The 16,867-nt window shown below is 73.4% G+C and overlaps 2 protein-coding genes across 2 annotated transcripts; one reads left to right on the plus strand and one right to left on the minus strand.

Annotated features, from left to right (window-relative positions):
* Nucleotides 1-2,977: 2,977 nt before the first annotated feature.
* AURANDRAFT_15589 (hypothetical protein) lies at nt 2,978-3,448 on the minus strand (the record flags this gene model as incomplete). The annotated part of the gene is made up of 1 exon (XM_009036452.1): nt 2,978-3,448. A coding segment is annotated over one exon (471 nt), but the record flags the coding sequence as incomplete, so codon positions are not given.
* Nucleotides 3,449-3,916: 468 nt separating this feature from the next.
* Nucleotides 3,917-10,999, plus strand: AURANDRAFT_70985 (hypothetical protein; the record flags this gene model as incomplete). The annotated part of the gene is made up of 6 exons (XM_009035970.1): nt 3,917-4,416; nt 4,659-4,823; nt 4,997-5,167; nt 5,376-7,779; nt 7,908-9,238; nt 9,833-10,999. The coding sequence occupies 6 exons, from the start codon at nt 4,057-4,059 to the stop codon at nt 10,997-10,999; spliced, it is 5,598 nt and encodes a 1,865-aa protein (XP_009034218.1).
* Nucleotides 11,000-16,867: the final 5,868 nt, after the last annotated feature.

Below are 16,867 nucleotides of genomic sequence, written 5' to 3' on the forward strand. Positions count from 1 at the left end.
AGCTCGCGCGCGCGCTTCCGGGCCTTGGGGTTCGGCCGCTTCTTGAGCGGGTCCGTGACGTCGCGGTACTGCGCCGCGACGGCCTCGACGGCGTCGAAGACGTCGACGCGGGCCGAGAAGGCCGGCCGCGCGCGGGGCAGCCAGCAGAACCAGGCCGTGTGGAACGGCGCCGTCGTCTCCGGCGCGGACGCGTCCCGGCGCGCCCAGGCCGGCGGCAGGTAGCCGTAGCGCCTGTGCGGGCAGACGTAGAACGGCGCGGGGTCGAGTCGCGCCGCCGCGGCGCGCCAGTACGCGCGGCCGAGGACGTAGGTCGGCACGAGCAGCGCGAAGGGCTCGCGCGTCTCGGAGACGTGCGCGACCAGGCGCTCGACGTGGTCCGCGCTGTAGGGCGGGTTCGTGACGAGCGCGTCGTGGGACGGCAGGTTCCCGGTCCGCAGGTCCTCGTAGAAGTCGCGGTTGCGGTTGATGACGTTCGCGAAGCCGAGCGCGCCGAGGCGCCGCGCGACGCCGCCGTCCGCGTAGTAGGGATCGTAGATCGTCGGAGCATCGCCGACGGCCTCGAGGAACGGCCGCAGGTCCTCGTAGGCGGCGGCGGGCGTCTCCGCGTGGTCGCTCACGGCCGTGACGACGAAGGGGTGGCGCGCCGTCGCGTCGGCCCAGGCGCCGCTCATCTTGCCGACCTTCTTTTTCGTCTGTTTTTGCGTCTGTTGTTGTGGTTGGGGTTTCGATGCCGCCTGCGCCTGTTGTTGTTGTGGCTGCGCGGCTGCCTGCTTCTGCTTCTGCTTCTTCTTCTTTCCGCCGCGCTTCAGCTTCTTCTGCGACGATTCGTCGCGTCCGCGCTTCTTTGAAGGTCGGGTCGTGGCTTGCGCCGCCTCCATGCTCGAGCTCTCTGTGGCAAAAGCGCGACAGCGAGCATTCACCTTCGACTGCAACCACTGCGCTCAAGCACGATGGGCGCACGTACGCGCTGTTTTACGCGCTGTTTTGCGACGCGAATTGCGTGCATCGCTGCGCTCTGCATCGCGCCTGCAACGGCGCTGCCGCAAATCGCGCGCGTCGCACTCGTCGCGAGCGCATTCACACGCACAACCGCATTGCCGCCCCTCGCGAAAAACCTCGCGCGCGGCGCGGCGCTCAAGTGCTCCGCGGACGTCGCCGGCGGCCTGCCCTTTGAGGTCTGGAAGAGCAACGTCGTGCTCGAGTCGCGCAAGGCGCGGCACGAGCGCCGCGACGACCTGCGCGTCCTCGCGGACCTCGTGTCCGCGAGAGGCGTCCTCGCTCTGTGGTCGGGCCTGCCCGCGCGCCTCGCGGACGGCCTGTTCAGCGGCTCCGTGCTCCTCGCCGCGAAGGATTCGATCCGCGCGCTCGGCTTCCGCGCGGGCCTGCCCGCGACGGCCGTCGCCTTCGCCGCGGGCGCGTGCGGCGGCGCCGCGCAGGCGATCACGATGGGCCCGTGCGCGTTGCTCGTGACGCGGACGACGGCGACGGGCGGCACCGTGGCGCAGACGCTGCGGGAGACGCTCGACCGCGGCGGCTTCCTCGAGCTCTACACGGGCAGCGGCGCCATCGCGCTGCGCCAGGCGACGAACTGGGCGAGTAGGCAGGGCCTCACGGAGCTCGTGCGGCCGCTGTGCCCCGCAAGCCGCCGCGGCGAGGTCCTCGCGGCGATCGTCGGCGGCTGCTTATCCTGCTGGAACACGCCCTTCGACATCGCGCGCATCGAGGCCCAGTGCCAGGCCGTCGAGGGCGAGAAACCGTCGAACGCGCTGCGGACGCTGTGGGACATCGCGTCGGATCCCGCGCGCGGGCCCGGCGCGCTCTTCGCCGGCGTGGTGCCGCGCATGGGCCAGGCGTCCTTCCAGACCGTGTTCCTCGTGTGCGTGCCGCGGCTGCTGGGGTCCGATAAATGGGTATGTTGAACGGCAACACATTAAGATTGAAGCCTTGTTTACCAAGAGAGAGACGATGATGACGAGGTCGATCCTCCTTACGATGGCGTTCCTGCGCCTCGACGCCTTCGCGCCGCCGTCACTGCGGCGGCGGGTCGCACCGCGAGCACAAACCGCGGACGACGAGAGCGAGGACGAGCTCCTCGAGCGCATCATCGCCGAGGGCAGCGCGCGCAAGGCCCTCGAGGGCTCCCGGCCCGTCGACGCGGCCGCGCCGCCGCCGAAGCACCGGGACCCCGTGGCGAACTCGGGCGCGCTGACGGACCGCTTCGTCATGGCCGCGCGCGCGCTGCGCGGCGAGTACGACCCGGCCGAGGCGGCCGCGGACACGGAGGAGGAGTCGAAGCTGCTGGGAGCGCTCGTCGACGCGTACCCCGCGCCCTACTCCTTCACGGCCGTCGGCAAGCCGAAAACGCCCGGCGACTACCGCGACCTCGCCGACGGCCTCGTGCGCACCGTGTCCGCGGCCTGCGACGGCGCGTTCGTCGAGTACGCGGTCACGCCGCGCCTCGGCGGGAAATTCGCGTCCGTGAAGCTCGACACGACGGTGCTGAGCCCCGAGATGGTCGCCGCCGTCGTCGCCGCGCTCAAGGCCGACGACCGCGTGACCATGGCGTTTTAACACCCGCGGGTGTGGCGTCGCGGGGGAACGCGCGGCGGCGGCCTACCGGCCGGCGAGGGGCGACGCGGACCGGGTCACGAGGGGCCGCTCCGACGTCACGGTCCGGTGGACCTCGACGAGGCCCGGCACGGACGCGCCGTACGTGGAGCGGCCGACGGCCTCGGCCTCCGCGCGCGTCCGGGGCAGGCGGCCGCAGTCGAGGACGCGGACCGGCGCGGCGACCTGTGCCGAATTCAACCACTGGTTTGGGTGGTCCTGACCAAACTTGAGAATTCTCTAGCTCGGTCAAATCGAAGTCGATTCGGCTGATTTTTGGACGGATCGATCGCTCTCGTCGAGTTCTCGAAGCCCAGCCGAAGAGCTTGTGTCAACACATTCGAATACGCTCACATTGAAGTCGGGTTGAAGATTTGGTTTCGGCACAGGCGGCGACGCGGCCCGTCCGCGAGCCCGCGGCCTCGACGGCCCTGACCGCGTCGAAGCCGTCGACGACGCAGCCGAAGACGACGTGCTTGCCGTCGAGGTGGGGCGTCGCCCGGAGCGTGACGAAGAACTGGCTGCTGTTCGTGTCCGGGCCCCGGTTCGCCATCGACAGCGTCCCCGCGCCCGCGTGGCGCAGGTCGAAGTTCTCGTCGGGGAACGTGCCGCCGTAGATGGACGTGCCGCCCGTGCCGTCGCCGCGCGTGAAGTCGCCGCCCTGGATCATGAACTTGGGGATGACGCGGTGGAACTTGGAGTTGCGGTAGCCCAGCACCGCGTTCGAGGACCCGCACAATTCCGCAAAGTTCTCGGCCGTCCGCGGCGCGACGGACCCGTAGAGGCCGAAGACGACGCGCCGCGGCGGGGCGTCGCCGACGGCCACGTCCATGAAGACGCGCTCCGTGACGTCCGCCTGCGGCGGCGCGGCGTCGAGAGCCTCCGGCTCGTCGGCCGCGAGCGGCGCGGGCAGCAGCCCGTTGGCGACGAGCAGCGCGTAGCCGCCGCCGACGACGCCGACGTAGGCGCCGAGGCGCGCGAGCTTCGTCGCCGTCGACGCCTCGGGCGACGGCGCGGGCGGCGGCGCGACGGGCTCCGGCCGCGCGCCCGGCGGCGCCTTGGACTTGGACGCGAAGCTCCGCCGCGGCGCGCGCGCCGCGGCGCGGCTCGCGCAGCGGGCGGCAGCGCAGGCGAGCATGGGTGCTGCTGCTGCTGGGTGCTGCTCTGCTGCTGCTGCTGGGTGCTGCGGGCACGGCTGCACACGGCCAGCAGAACGCGACGGCTGGTCTTCGACCTCGAAGAGATCGTAAGCAGTTTCAATGGCAGCGCACATGCTCGCAAAACCTTGGCGATGTCAACCAAATCCGGTGCAGGTGTTTTTGCATGTAGGTCGGGGCGAGAGGATGGATGCGCAGCCCGAAAATCGACGATGAGCGCGCTCTCCGGGACGCTCGGCTCGGCGACCGTCGCGCGCTGATCGTCGCCGGACCGTAACCCGCAGCAACACCGATGAGCGCCGCCGGCAGCCCCGCGGGCAGCCCCAGGCAGCAAAACAATTCAAACACCGGCGGCAGCCCCGCGGGCAGCCCGCGGCAGCCGAGCAGCCCCATGGAGACCAAGTGGGAGAAGGCGCGCGCCGACTCGCCGGAGCTCTTCAAGCGGTCGCTGAGCCTCGAGGAGGCGGCGCAGCGCACGGCGAGCCCCTGGGACGAGGCGTCGGGCCTCGCGCGGCTGAGCTTCTGGTTCGTGCGGCCCCTGCTCTGCGCGTGGAGCCGGCGGGAGCCGTCGGCCGACGACCTGCCGAGCGTGCCCTGCCGCGACGAGCCGGCGGTCGTCGCCAAGCGCGTCGCGCGCGCCTGGCGCCGCGAGGTCGCGCGCGCGCGGAAGCGCCGCGAGGACCGGTCGCGCGCGGCGCACGCCAGGGCAGGAAAAGGGTGATTCAACGTCGCTTCAACGTGAGTGTCCCGCGCGCGCACGTTTCGGAAACAGCACCCACGCTTCGAGAGCGCTCCGAGAGATGATCGCTCGTCCAAAAATCAGCCAAAACGAGCGGAAAACGACCGAGATAGGAGCCTTTGAAGTTGGGAATTTCGCACCCTTTTCCTGCCCAGGCGCACGCGGGCGCGGACGAGAACCGGCCCGAGGAGGACGCGAGCCTGCTGCGGGCGCTCGGCGCGTGCTTCGCGCCGGAGCTCGCGGACCTGGGCTGGTGGATGGCCCTCGAGTACGGCTGCCTCTTCGCCCAGGCCGCGCTCGGGGCGGCACGAGAGAGCGACGTTCCCGACGTCAAAGGCTCCGATCTCGGCCACGTTCCACTCGTTTCGGCTGATTTTTGGACGAGCGATCATCTCTCGGAACGGTCTCGAAGCGTGGATGTTTTCTTTCGTAACGCGCGCGCGCGGAACACTCACGTTGAAGCGACGTTGAATCACTCTTGTGCTGTGCCCAGGCCGCGCTCGTCGGTCCGCTCGTCGAGTGGCTCGCGCGGACGCACCGGCCGACCTACGAGGGCGTCGTCCTGGGCGCGGCGCTCGCGCTCACGTCCCTCCTCCAGGGCGTGAGCCACCACGCCGCCTTCTACGTGGGCATGCGCGGCGGCTGGAACGCGCGCATGGGCGTCGTCCGCCGCGCGGAAATCAACCGCCGGTTCGGGACGTCCCGACCAAACTTTGAAATGCTCTAGCTCGGTCAAATCGAAGTCGATTCGGCTGATTCTTGGACGAATCGATTGCTTTTGTCGATTTCTCGAAGCACAGTTGAAGAGGCTGGTCCGAACCGTTCGATTACGCGCACATTGAAGTCGGGTTGAAGATTTCATTTCCACGCAGGTCATCCGCGTGCTCCACGACAAGCTCCTGAAGGCGTCGTCGGCCGAGGTGCGACGCCTGGGCGCGGGCTACGTCGTCTCGCTCGTCGCGTCGGACGTCATGCGCTTCGACGCCGTGTCGACGTTCCTGTGGGCGCCGGTGTTGAGCGTCGTCGCCGTCGCCGCCGTCGTCGCCATGGTCGCGGCGGCCGTCGGGCCGCTCGCCGCGATCGCGGGGTGTTTCGTCGTGTTGGCGAGCGTCGCCGTGCAGATCCGCCTCGGCGGCGAGCTCAAGCACGTGCGGAAGCGCGCGGCGGCGCGCACGGACGCGCGCGTGCGCCTCGTCAACGAGCTCCTGGGCGGCGTCGTCGCCGTGAAGGCGAGCTGCTGGGAGCGGCCCTTCGCCAGGGTCGTCGGCGGGCTGCGGAAGCTCGAGGCCGTCGAGATCTACGCGTCGCAGCGGTTGAAGGCCGTGAACAGCGCCCTCTTCTTCTCGACGACGGCGCTCGCGGGCCTCGCGACCTTTGGGGTCTACGTGTTCGGGCCGAACGTCGGACGAGACGAAGGCCTCACCGTCGGCGCGGCGTCGACGGTCGTCGCCTCGTTGGCCGTGCTGCGCCTCATCGTCGGCAAGCACCTCGCGCGCTTCACATCGTTAGCCCCCGAGGCCTACGTGGCCGTGCGGCGCATGGAGGCCTTCCTCAAGTGCCGCGTCGTCGTGCACAAGAGCGGGTGGCGCCGCGGCGGCTTCGCGCTCGCGGAGACGGGCGACCGGCGCAAGCCCTGGGGCGAGGTCGACCGGCGGAAGCGCGGCGAGGGCGACTTCAGCGACGAGATCAACATCCTCGTGCACCTGGACCACGCGGCCTTCGTGCGGCCGTCGGAGGCCGCGCGCGCGGAGCACTCGAAGATCGCGGCGACGATCGAGAACCGGACGCGGTCGCGGCGCGACACGGACGACGACCTCGAGATGCTCGAGGCGGAGCTCGAGCACGAGCGGCTCCGGGAGACGCAGAACCTCTACTGGACGCCCGAGAGCGCCGCGGTGTCGAACCTGACGCTCGACGTGCGCCGCTTCGAGGTGTTGATGCTCTCCGGGCCCGTGGGCTGCGGCAAGAGCTCGTTCCTCGAAGCGCTGCTCGGCGAGCTCGACCTCGTCCACGGCACGGCCACGGCGAAGGCCGGCGCGCTCGTCGCCTACGCGCCCCAGACGCCGACGATCCTCGCCGCGACGCTCCGCGAGAACGTGCTCTTCGGCGAGCGCTTCGAGGAGCGGGCCTACGTCGACGCGCTGCGCGCGGCGGACCTCGAGCTCGACGTGGACCAGCTGCCCCGCGGCGACCAGACCCTGCTGGGCGAGCGCGGCGTCAACCTGAGCGGCGGGCAGATGGCGCGCGTGAACTTGGCGCGCGCGGTCTACGTCGCGCGCTTCGCGTGTTTCCACATGAAGAACGCCTACGGCCAGCCGCCGCCCGTCGTCGTCTTGCTCGACGACGTGTTAGCCGCCGTCGACGCCAGGGTGCAGCGCACGCTCGTCGCGAACTTGAAGGGGCTCGCGGTCGAGTGCGGTTGCGGCGTCGTCCTCGCGACGCACCAGAAGCAGCTCCTGGGGTCCGCGGACCGCGTCGTCTACCTGAACGCCAACGGCCGGAGCCCCGACGCCCACGAGCTCTACGTCGGGTCCCAGGACCACTACCCCGAGGCGTCGCGCCGCGCGTCGGAGGCGCAGGCGCTCGAGGACGCGCTCGTGCTCGCGCGGGGCACGTACACGTGCAGCGGCGTCGCCTGCGGCCCCGACGGCCGCGTCGCGCTGGACGGCGACGCGCTGGAGCAGATCTCCTGCGGGTCCGGGCCCGGCGCGCTCCGCGACTACGACGACCTCGCGCAGGTCGCGTGCGTGGGGCAGCTGAGCCCGGCGTCCGCGTACCGGACCATCCGCGACGTCAAGATCGAGATCGTCACGGACGTCGGCCTCACGGACGCCCTCGAGGAGGCCGGCGACGACGACGGCAGCGTCGACAGCCACGCGTCGAAGCACGAGGCGTCCGATTTGGTCGTCGCCGAGGACCAGCGGGCGGGCCGCGTGCGGACGTCGACGTGGCGCGTCTACGCGGGCGCCGCGGGCGCGCCGGCCGTCGCGGGCGTCGCGGTGCTCTTCGTCGTCGCCCAGGTCGCCCTCATGGCCGCGGACTACGCCGTGCTGCGCTGGGCCGAGGCGGACCGCGACGACCAGCGGGAGACGACGCACGTCGCGTCCTACGGCGCCGCGACGGCGGTGGTCGTGACGGCGTCCCTGGTCGGGGCCGTGGCCTTCTTCCGCAGCACGTCGCGCGCGTCGACGCGGCTCCACGACGGCGCGCTGCAGGGCAGCAAAAGAGAGCGAAATTCCCAACTTCAAAGGCTCCTTTCTCGGCCGTTTTCCACTCGTTTTGGCTGATTTTTGGACGAGCGATCGTCTCTCGGAACGGTCTCGAAGCGTGGATGCTTTTTCCGGAACGCGCGCGCGCGGAACACTCACGTCGAAGCGACGTTTAATCTCTCTTTTGCTGCCCAGGCGCGCTGGCCGCGCTCTTCGACGCGCCGCTCTGGTTCTTCCACGCGAACCCCGTCGGCCGCATCCTGAACCGCTTCTCCGCGGACGTCGCGCAGGTCGACGAGCAGCTCGCCGTCGCTCTTTTCGACTTCGCGCAGTACGGGCTCATGATGGTCGGCGCGGTCGCGGCCGCGGTCGCCGCGGCGCCGTTCGTCCTCGCGGTCGCGCCCGCGGTCTACCTCGCGTTCCGGGCCGTCAAGGCGGAGGTCGTCACGTCGATGACGGTGCTGAAGCGCCTGGACGGCGTGTGCAAGTCGCCCGTGTTCTCCGCGTTCTCCGGGACGCTGCACGGGCTCGTGACGACCAGGGCCTACCCGCACGCGGGCAAGCGCGCCGCGGAGGAGCTCGACGCGGCGCTGGCGACGTCGGCGCGGGCCTGGTACTGGTGGCTCATCTGCAACCGCTACCTGGGCTTCCACCTCGACTTCCTCTGCTCCCTGTTCCTCGCCGCGGTCGTGGTGTTGGCCGTGCTCCTGCGGCGGTCCGTCGCGCCGGAGCTTTTGGCGCTCGCGCTGCTCTACGGCGTCCAGCTCAGCGGCAACTTCCAGTACATGATCCGCCAGCACGCCCTCGCCGAGACCTACATGACGTCCGTGGAGCGCCTGGCCCACTACCGCGACGGCCTCGACAGCGAGGTCCGCGACGGGCCGCGGTCGTTCAACGACGACGACGACGACCCCTGGCCGCGGACGGGCGCCGTCGTCTTCGAGAACGTGTCCTGCCGCTACCGCCACGACCTGCCCCTCGTGCTGTCCCAGGTGAACGTCCGGCTCGACGCGGGCTCCAAGGTCGGGGTGGTGGGGCGCACGGGCAGCGGCAAGAGCTCGTTCCTGCTCGCGATCCCGCGGCTCAACGAGGTCTCGGAGGGCCGCGTGCTCGTCGACGGCGTCGACGCGGCGTCCGTGCCCCTCCACGTGCTCCGGCGGGCCATGGCCATCATCCCCCAGGAGCCGACGCTCTTCAGCGGGACGACGCGCTTCAACCTCGACCCGTTCGACGAGGCGTCCGAGGACGCGTGCTACGCGGCGCTGCGCAAGGCGCGGCTGCTGACGGCGAAGCACGACCCCCTCGACGTGCTCCGGCGGCCCGTGGGCGAGGGCGGCGGCGACTGGTCCGTGGGCGAGCGCCAGCTCCTCTGCCTCGCGCGCGCGCTCCTCCTCAAGCGGCGCATCGTGTCCATCGACGAGGCGACGGCGAACGTGGATTTGGACACGGACCGCGTCATCCAGACGACGCTCAAGACGGCCTTCCCGGGGTCCACGGTCATCGTCGTCGCGCACCGCCTCCAGACGGTCCAGGACTCAGACGTGCTGCTCGTCCATCCTCGTGTCCCGCGGTTTTTGTCGGGGCCTGTATCGCCACGCCCGCGCCCTCGCAGGTCTTCGACCAAGGCCGTCTTATCGAGACGGGCCGGCCCGACCGTTTGCGGAAGCTTCAATAACTCGTTGCAGAGCTGCGGGCCCGTAGTCTAGAAGCCGGTCGGTAGGTCAGCGGGCCATGTCGATGTCAAGGTGAATTCACACATCGGCCTGCGCCGCCCGCCGTCGCGCGGGTCTGTCGGCGCGGGCCCCCTGGCTAAGTTTTGCCGTGGCGTCTTTGGCGAGCCCACGTCGAGCCACATCGAGCCGGACGACGGCGTCGCCTTGCGTGAGACAAAACATCATGCGATGGCCCGTCGCCTTGTGGCTCGTGACGTTTGTGGCAACAGATGACCTCGCGCAACAGATGCAAACCTACGTGGACGCCTGGCGAACGCCGAGTGCAGCACGATGCGGCGAGCTACCACATTGCGAATGGATGGCCGACTTCGGGCCCATCGACGTCGGATGCGTTCGCGGCGCCGCGTCCCGGGGAGCGACACAAGCGGTGACGCCGAAGCCTCGCAGGTCTTCTCGATCGCTCGCCGCGGCCTCGACGATTCGCCCGCGGCGCCTCCCGCGATCGCGTTCCGTCTCGCGGACGGTTCGCGCTTCACCGTCGAAGCGGGCGACGAGGCGGCGTACGCGCGCTTCGTCGAGCGGCCCGTGCTCTGCGAGTACGCGGGCGGCGTGGACTCGGACCTCGCGTCCCTCGCGACGACGAACAGCGCTCGCTACCTCTTCCGCCTCTGGCCCCAGATTTTGAACCGGCTCCTCTACTTTACGGAGGTCGGCGTCCGGAATTTCCTGTGGATCGGCGAGCTTCCGCCGTCGCTCGGCCGCGCGACGTCGCCCGAGTGCCTCGCGAGCCGGTCGATGCGGCTCTTCCAAAGCCGCCAGCCCCGGCGGCGCCTCGGCATCACCGCGTCCTTCTACGACGGCGAAAATCGGTCGCCGGCGAGGAACGCGACGGGCGTCGACGTCTCGCGCGTCTCGAACCACATGCTCAAGGTTCCCGCGGCGCTCGCGACGCTCCGGCATCCGACGGTCGCCGGCGTCGCGCTCCTCGACCTCGACGCCATCGCGCCGGTGCCCTGGTCCGCGCCGGACGACCTGCGGGCGGCGCACCGCGGCGCCTTCGACGTCGTCTTTCCGTCGTCGAAGCGGCTCGGCCCGTCGTTCCCGTGCTGGCGCGTCAAGTCGAGCCACTTCTACGCGCGCGACGCGCCCTTTTCGCTCGCCTTCTTCTCGACCTGGTTCGCGAACCGCTGCTCCTTCAAGGACCAGTACAGCCTCTGGCACACGCTCCTCTCGGCGGCGGCGGCCGCGGGCTGCGTGCCCTACGACGGCGACATCTACGAATCCTACGAGTACTGGGAGGCCGTCTACGTCGAGAAGCGCTACGGCGACGGCGCCTATCCCGCGGGCCTCAACCTCACCTGCGAACGCATCCGCCGATTCTGCCCGACGTTTCCCGTCGATCTCGGCGCGCGCGCCTGCGCGCCGACGGGGCTCCTCGCCGCGTTCCACCACCACACCGTCGACGCCGTGCGGCGCTTCCCGCTCGCGGGCGGCGCCGACCTCGTCGTCGTCGACCCGAGGATCCCCGGCGTCGACAAGCGGACGCGCCTGAGCAACCGCGACTTCCTCGCGCGCCTCGGCGTCCTCGGCCGCGACGACTGGCCCGCGGTCTAGAGTAGGTCTACGTCGCGGCGGAGGGACGACTCGCCGGCCCGGCCGCCTGCGAAGCCACTAAATTCAACCGGTCTTTAGACCGAGCGCGGCCTGGAGCGCCGTCGCCCAAGAGAGCAGCTCGTCGACGGACGCCGCGCGGAACTCGACGTCGCGCGACCCGGGGAGCCGCAGCACGAAGAGGTTCTCCGCGCCGCCCTCGACGACGCGCGCGACGTCTTCGGCGGCGACGGTCCCCGCGGCCGCGTAGGCGCCGTGGACCGTGCAGGCGACGGGCGCCGACGCGGCCGTGACGACGACGTACGCGGGTGGGGCGAGGCGGAGCACGTTGAGCCGCGCGCCGTCCGGCGACCGCCGCCACTCCAGCGCCCAGCCGCCGCCGGGCCGCGCGTCGAGGACGAAGTAGCGCCTCTGGTAGAAGCGGTGCGCCGCGGGCGACCGCTTCTCGAGCCAGCCGGCCAGGGGCGCGGCGGGCGGCGGCGCTGCGGCGTCCGCCACGGGCTGCGCCTCAGCGGGCCGGTCCGGCTCGGCGGGCCGGTCCGCCGCGGGCGACACGACGACCGACGACGGCCGCCGGCGCGGCGTCTCCGGCGGCGGCGTCTCCGGCGGCGGCGGCGTCTCCGGCGGCGGCCGGTCGGTGACGCCGGGGATGTGATCGAATCGCAGGTCGGCGGGGTGCGCCGACCGCCTCGCGAGCATGCGGTCGACGCGCGCGTCGCAGTGGCGCCGGAGCTCCTCCGCCTCCCGCTCGCGCTCCTCCGCCGTCGGCTCCGGGGGCGACGGCGCGGGCGCGTCCTCGACCGCCGCCTCGACCGCGGGCGTCTCCGCCTCCACCGCGGCCGTCTCCTCCTTGACCGCGGGCGCCGCGTCGACGCGCGCCGGGGGCGGGTCGCCCCCGTGGCCGTAGTCCGGGATCGCGTCGGCCGGGTCCGCGTTCGCCGCTCGCAGGAACGCCGCGAGCCCGTTGGCCCAGCGGAGCAGGTCGTCGAGCGTCGGGAAATTCAGCTCCAGGTCCGACGCCGCGTCCTTGGCGCGCCGGTCCGGGTTGTAGCGCGACTGGACGACGAGCGTGAGTTCGCCGGAGACGTCCGCGACGAAGCGGCCCTTGCGCTTCCGCTCGGCCTTGCGCGTCGCCGCGAGGTCCCCGCGCACGACGGCGCGCGTCGGCCGGCCCAGGAAGGGCGCGAGGTCGACGGTCAGCGCGCCCATGGGCGTCGGCGCGGCCAAATCGTCCCAGTCCTCGCACGTCGCGACGAGCGCCCTTGGCAGCGGCGCCGCGAGCGGCAGCGAAAAGGTCTCGCGCCACCGCGGCGCCGTCGTCCCCTTGGCGACCGCGGACTCGGCGCGGCGCCGGCCGCCCGCGGCCGCGCGGCCGCCGGATTCGAGCGCGAGGGCCACGCGGGGGTCCGGCGGCGTCGACGCCGCGGACGAGAAGCGGCCCCGGCGCGCGGCGAGGCCCTCGCCCCCGACGACGGCGACGCGGAGCTCGTTCGGCGCCGCGTCGGGGTACTCGTCGTCCGTGAGGAAGAAGGCCTCGTCGTCGCGCGCGCGCGCCGCGGAGCCGCGCCGCGGCGACTCGGGACGCGGCGCGACGAACGCCGCGTGGCGCAGGTAGAGCGCGTTCGTCTTGCCCCGGTCCTCGGGCCCGTCGCGGTCGTAGCGCCCCGTCGCGTCGTCGCGGCGCAGGGGCGCCGCGCTCGCGACGACGTCCGCGACGACGTCGCGCGACAGCGCGAAACTGCCCTTCACCTTGCCCTTGAGGTGCTTCCGCCAGACGAGCGCCGGCCCGTCGCCATCGACTTCCACGGAGACGTAGCGCCGCTGGAAGAGGGGCACGCCGTGGCTCCGCTTCTCGACCCAGCCGCCGAGCGCCGCGAGGGCCCGCGCCTCGGCCTCGGAGCCGACGGCGGCCGCGAGGCGGTCGCGCGCGCGCGACGCGCGCGCCGCGACGGCCGCGGCCATGTCTTTTCGCGCTCTGTCCAGCTTCGCCGTCACCGCGGCGAGCGCCGCGTCCTCGAGGGCGGCGGCGAGCGCCTCCGCTGCGGCCGGCGGCGGCTCGGCGCCGGCGCGGGGCCCGCGCCGCGGAGGTAGAGGCAGGCCGCGCGGAGCCGGTCGCAGTCCGGCGGCGCGGGCGCGGCGCCGCCGCCGAGCCAGGCCGCCGCGAGGTCCAGCGGCGCAACGGCCGCGGCGACGCGGCTCGGCGGCACGCCTTCGAGGCCGCCGAGGGACGCGCGCGCGTCCGCCGCGTCGCGCCCGACGGCCTCGGCGAAGGCCGCGAGGACGTCGCCCTCCGGCGCCGGCGGCGCGCCGAAGCCGCGGAGCATGCCGGGCGCGTGGACCCGCGGCGCCGGCTCCGGCGGCGCCGGCTCCGGCGGCGCCGGCTCCGGCGCCGGCGGCGCGGCGAGGCCGCGGAGGAAGCCCGGCACGCGGAGGATCGGCGACGGCGGCGCCGCGGCCGGCGGAGGCGGAGCGTCGTCGTCGGACGACGACGACGAGTCGGCGCCCCGGCTGAAGCCGCGGAGCAGGCCCGGCGCGTGCGCCCGCGTCGGCGTCTCGCGAGCGTCGGAGTCGTCGTCGGGCGACTCCCCCGCGGCGTCGAGGCCGACGGACGAGTCGTCCGAGCCGTCCGACTCGTCCGACTCGTCGTCGCCCGAGTCGTCGTCGTCGTCGTCGGCGAAGAACTGGGAGTGGCGCCGGCCGCCGGGGTGCGGCTTCGCGGGCGGCGGCTTCGCGGGCGCCGCGCCGTTCGTGGGGACCGCCGGCGCCGTGGGCGCCGCGACGGCGACGGAGCCCGACGCCGTGGCCGTGAGGGACGTGCGCCGCCGCGAGAGGAAGCCGAAGCCCCGGGCCTTGGGCGGCGCGGGCGTTTTCGCGGGAGCCTTCGCCGGCGCTTTCGCCGGGCTCCTCGCGGGGAGCACCGCGCGCTCGAGCATGCCCGCGAGCGTCCGCGACCGCGCCCGCGCCGCGTCGTCGTCGCGCGCCCGCCGCCGGTCCGCGAGGGCCTCGGCGAGGTCCTCGAGCCGGCGGGTGTAGGCGCCGCAGACCGCGGCGACGGCCGCGGCGAGCGCCCTCGCGTAGCAAACGTCCGAGAGGCCCTCGCGGAGGTCGACGCCGTAGTCGTCGATGGTCGCGCGCACGATCGCGAAGCAGCCCGCGCCCTCGTCGTCGTCGCTGTCGTAGGGCGGGCCGAGCTCGCCCGTGGCGTCGCAGAGCTCCGCGGGCGCGCGGACGACGGCGCCGACGTCGGACAAAATCGCCGCCGCGACGCCGTCGCAGGCCGCCGCGAGGGCGCCGTCGACGGCCGCCGAGAACGCGTCCGCGTCGCGCTGGAGCAGCGCCTGGCACGCGTCCGGGAGCGCCGCGAGGAGCTCCGCGGCGCGCTCGCTGTGCGTCACGGCGTCGTTGCACCGCGCCATGAGGCCCGGCAGCTCCGTAACGGCCGGTTCGCCGCGCGCGCAGAGGGCGGCCATGGTCTGGAGCGCCGCGGACGCGAGGGCCGTCGCCAGATTCGCGTCGCGGGCCTCGCCGCAGAGCGCGCCGTAGTGGTCGACGCAGCCCCACGCGTCCCCGGGCCGCGTCGTGAACCACGGCCGGCCGCCGCCGCCGCCGAGGGCCGCGGGCTTCGAAGCGACGCGCGACAGGAGGCGCCGCAGCTGGGCGGCGAGGCCCTCCTCGCGCGTCGCCGTCGCGGCGTCCGCGCGGCGCGCGTCCGGCGACCGGGGCGTCCGGAGTTGCACGACCAATTCGACGGACGCGCCGCCGTCGAGCGACACGCGCCGGCGCCCGCGCCGCGCGGGCGCCGCGGCGAGCGTCTCCAATGCCAGGTCCCACGCGCCGACGCGGATGCCGTCGTCGTCGACGGCGACGGTCACCGCCGCGTCCGGCGCCGCGCTCCGTACGACGACCGCCTCGCGCCACGACGGGTCGGGCCCCGCCGCGGCGCGCGTCGCGCCCGCGCCCGGCACGACGACGCGCAGCTTCGACGACGACGGCGGAAAGCCCGCGCCGCCGTCGACGTAGACGTGCGCCTCGAAGGGCCCGTCGCCAAAGTCCTCGTCCTCCGACTCCAACGCCCCGTCGCCGCGGTCCGCCGCCGCGCGGCGATTCGCCGCGCGCCGCCGCTCGCCCGCGGCCCCGAAGACGGCCCGCGCCGCGACGCGCGCCGAGAAGGCCGCGAGGTCCCGGAGCTCCGACAGCGCGGCGCCGCCGCCGCCGCCGCCGCCGCCGGGCGCGAGCGCCGCGGCGACATGTAGCAACGCGCGGCGGTGCCGCGCGGCCCACGTCGCCAGGGACACGCGGTCGCTGACCGTCGGGAAGGCCAGGGCCTCGCGCGCGAGCGCCGCGGCGTCGTCGGCGCCGCCCGGCGAGCACGCGGGCCAGGCGCCGCACTTCTCGTCGAACTCGGCGAGCGCCGCGCACTCGGCGCACGGCGGCGGCGGCGGCGCCGCGTCCCCGGCGGCGGCCGCGAGGGGCGCGCCGCAGCCCGCGGCGACGGTCTCCAAGAGCGGCAGCGCCACGGGCGCCCAGTAACATTCGCGCCAGGCCGCGTGGACGGCGACGAGGATGGCTCTTTTTCGCGCGTCGTGCGCGGCGCCGTCCGCCCTGCCGGCCTCGAGCGCCGCCGCGGCGACCGCGGACGTCGCGTCGTGGAGCGCGCGCACGGCGTCGTCGACGAGGCCGTAGGGCGCGCCGCGCAGGGACCCGTTGGTCGCGACGACGGCTTGCAGCGCCGCGGCGAGGCCCTCGAAGACGATTCCCGCGTCGCGCGCGGGCAAGGCCGCGTCGACGGCGCTCCCGTGGCTCAGCGCGCGGAACGTGCGCCGCGCGCGCCGCGCGTCGCGGTCGCCGACGCCGTGGCGCTTCCGCAGCGCCGCGAGGTGCGCGTCGGCGTCGGCGCTGGACCGCTGGAGCTCGTCCGCGGCGTCGCGCGACGCCGCGCGCGCCGCCTCGCCCCGGTCGAAGCTCGCGCGGACCGCGGCCATCCACGCCGCCGCCTCGGCGCGGTCCGCGGCGCGGAAGACGAAGACGCGCGCGCCCGCGTCGACGCGGAAGTCGACGCAGTCCGGCGAGTCCGACGCCCAGGCGACGTCGCCCGCGGATCCCGAGATCGAGCCCGCGGCGTCGCCGCGCCTCTTGCCGTAGGTCAGGGCGCCGCCGCGCGTGAGCGCCACCCAGCGCTTCTGGAACCCGACGACGGCGCGGTCCGAGAGCTTGAGCAGGAAACCCTCGCGGACGACCGCGCCGCCGTCGTCGGGCTCGTCGTCGGAGTCGCATGGGTCAGGGCGGTCGTCGATCCGCTCCGCCGCGACCTGCCGCGCGGTCCGCGCGAGGCGCTCGAAGTAGGCCACCCGCGCCTTGACGCACTCGACCCAGTCCGTGGCCTCCCTGGCGCTGCGCGCGCGGAGGCGCAGCGACTTGCCGCCCGCGAAGTCCAAGGCGAACTCGCCGAAGCGGTCCGCGACGCGCGCGGCGGCGACGTTGCGCAGGTCCACGGACACGTCCGGCGCCGCGGCGCTCTTGGACTTGGCGTAGAGCAGCCACCGGTTCTGGAGCCGCACGTGGCGCCGCTGCCAGAAGCCGCGCGAGCTCCGCTTGCGCAGGTAGGCGACCTTGGTCTCGAGCCCATTGAGGTCGCCGCAGTCGAGGCCCCGGTCGCCGCCGAAGTGGCGCTCCTTGACGCGCTGGTCGCCGCCGCGCATGGGTCAGGGCCGCATGGCGTGGGCTGCGTGGGCACTATCTTTCACTCGGCCATCTGAGAACTGCCGCGGCAAGATCAGGGAAAGTTGCATCCGCTAAAAAGCTTCTTCTGCCGCGCTTCACAGCCACAGCTCTCTCGACGCCCGCTCTCCCGCTGCCGCGGCGCCGGCGCGC

Source organism: Aureococcus anophagefferens, assembly GCF_000186865.1.
Source record: "Aureococcus anophagefferens unplaced genomic scaffold AURANscaffold_4, whole genome shotgun sequence".
Lineage (NCBI taxonomy): Eukaryota > Pelagophyceae > Pelagomonadales > Pelagomonadaceae > Aureococcus > Aureococcus anophagefferens.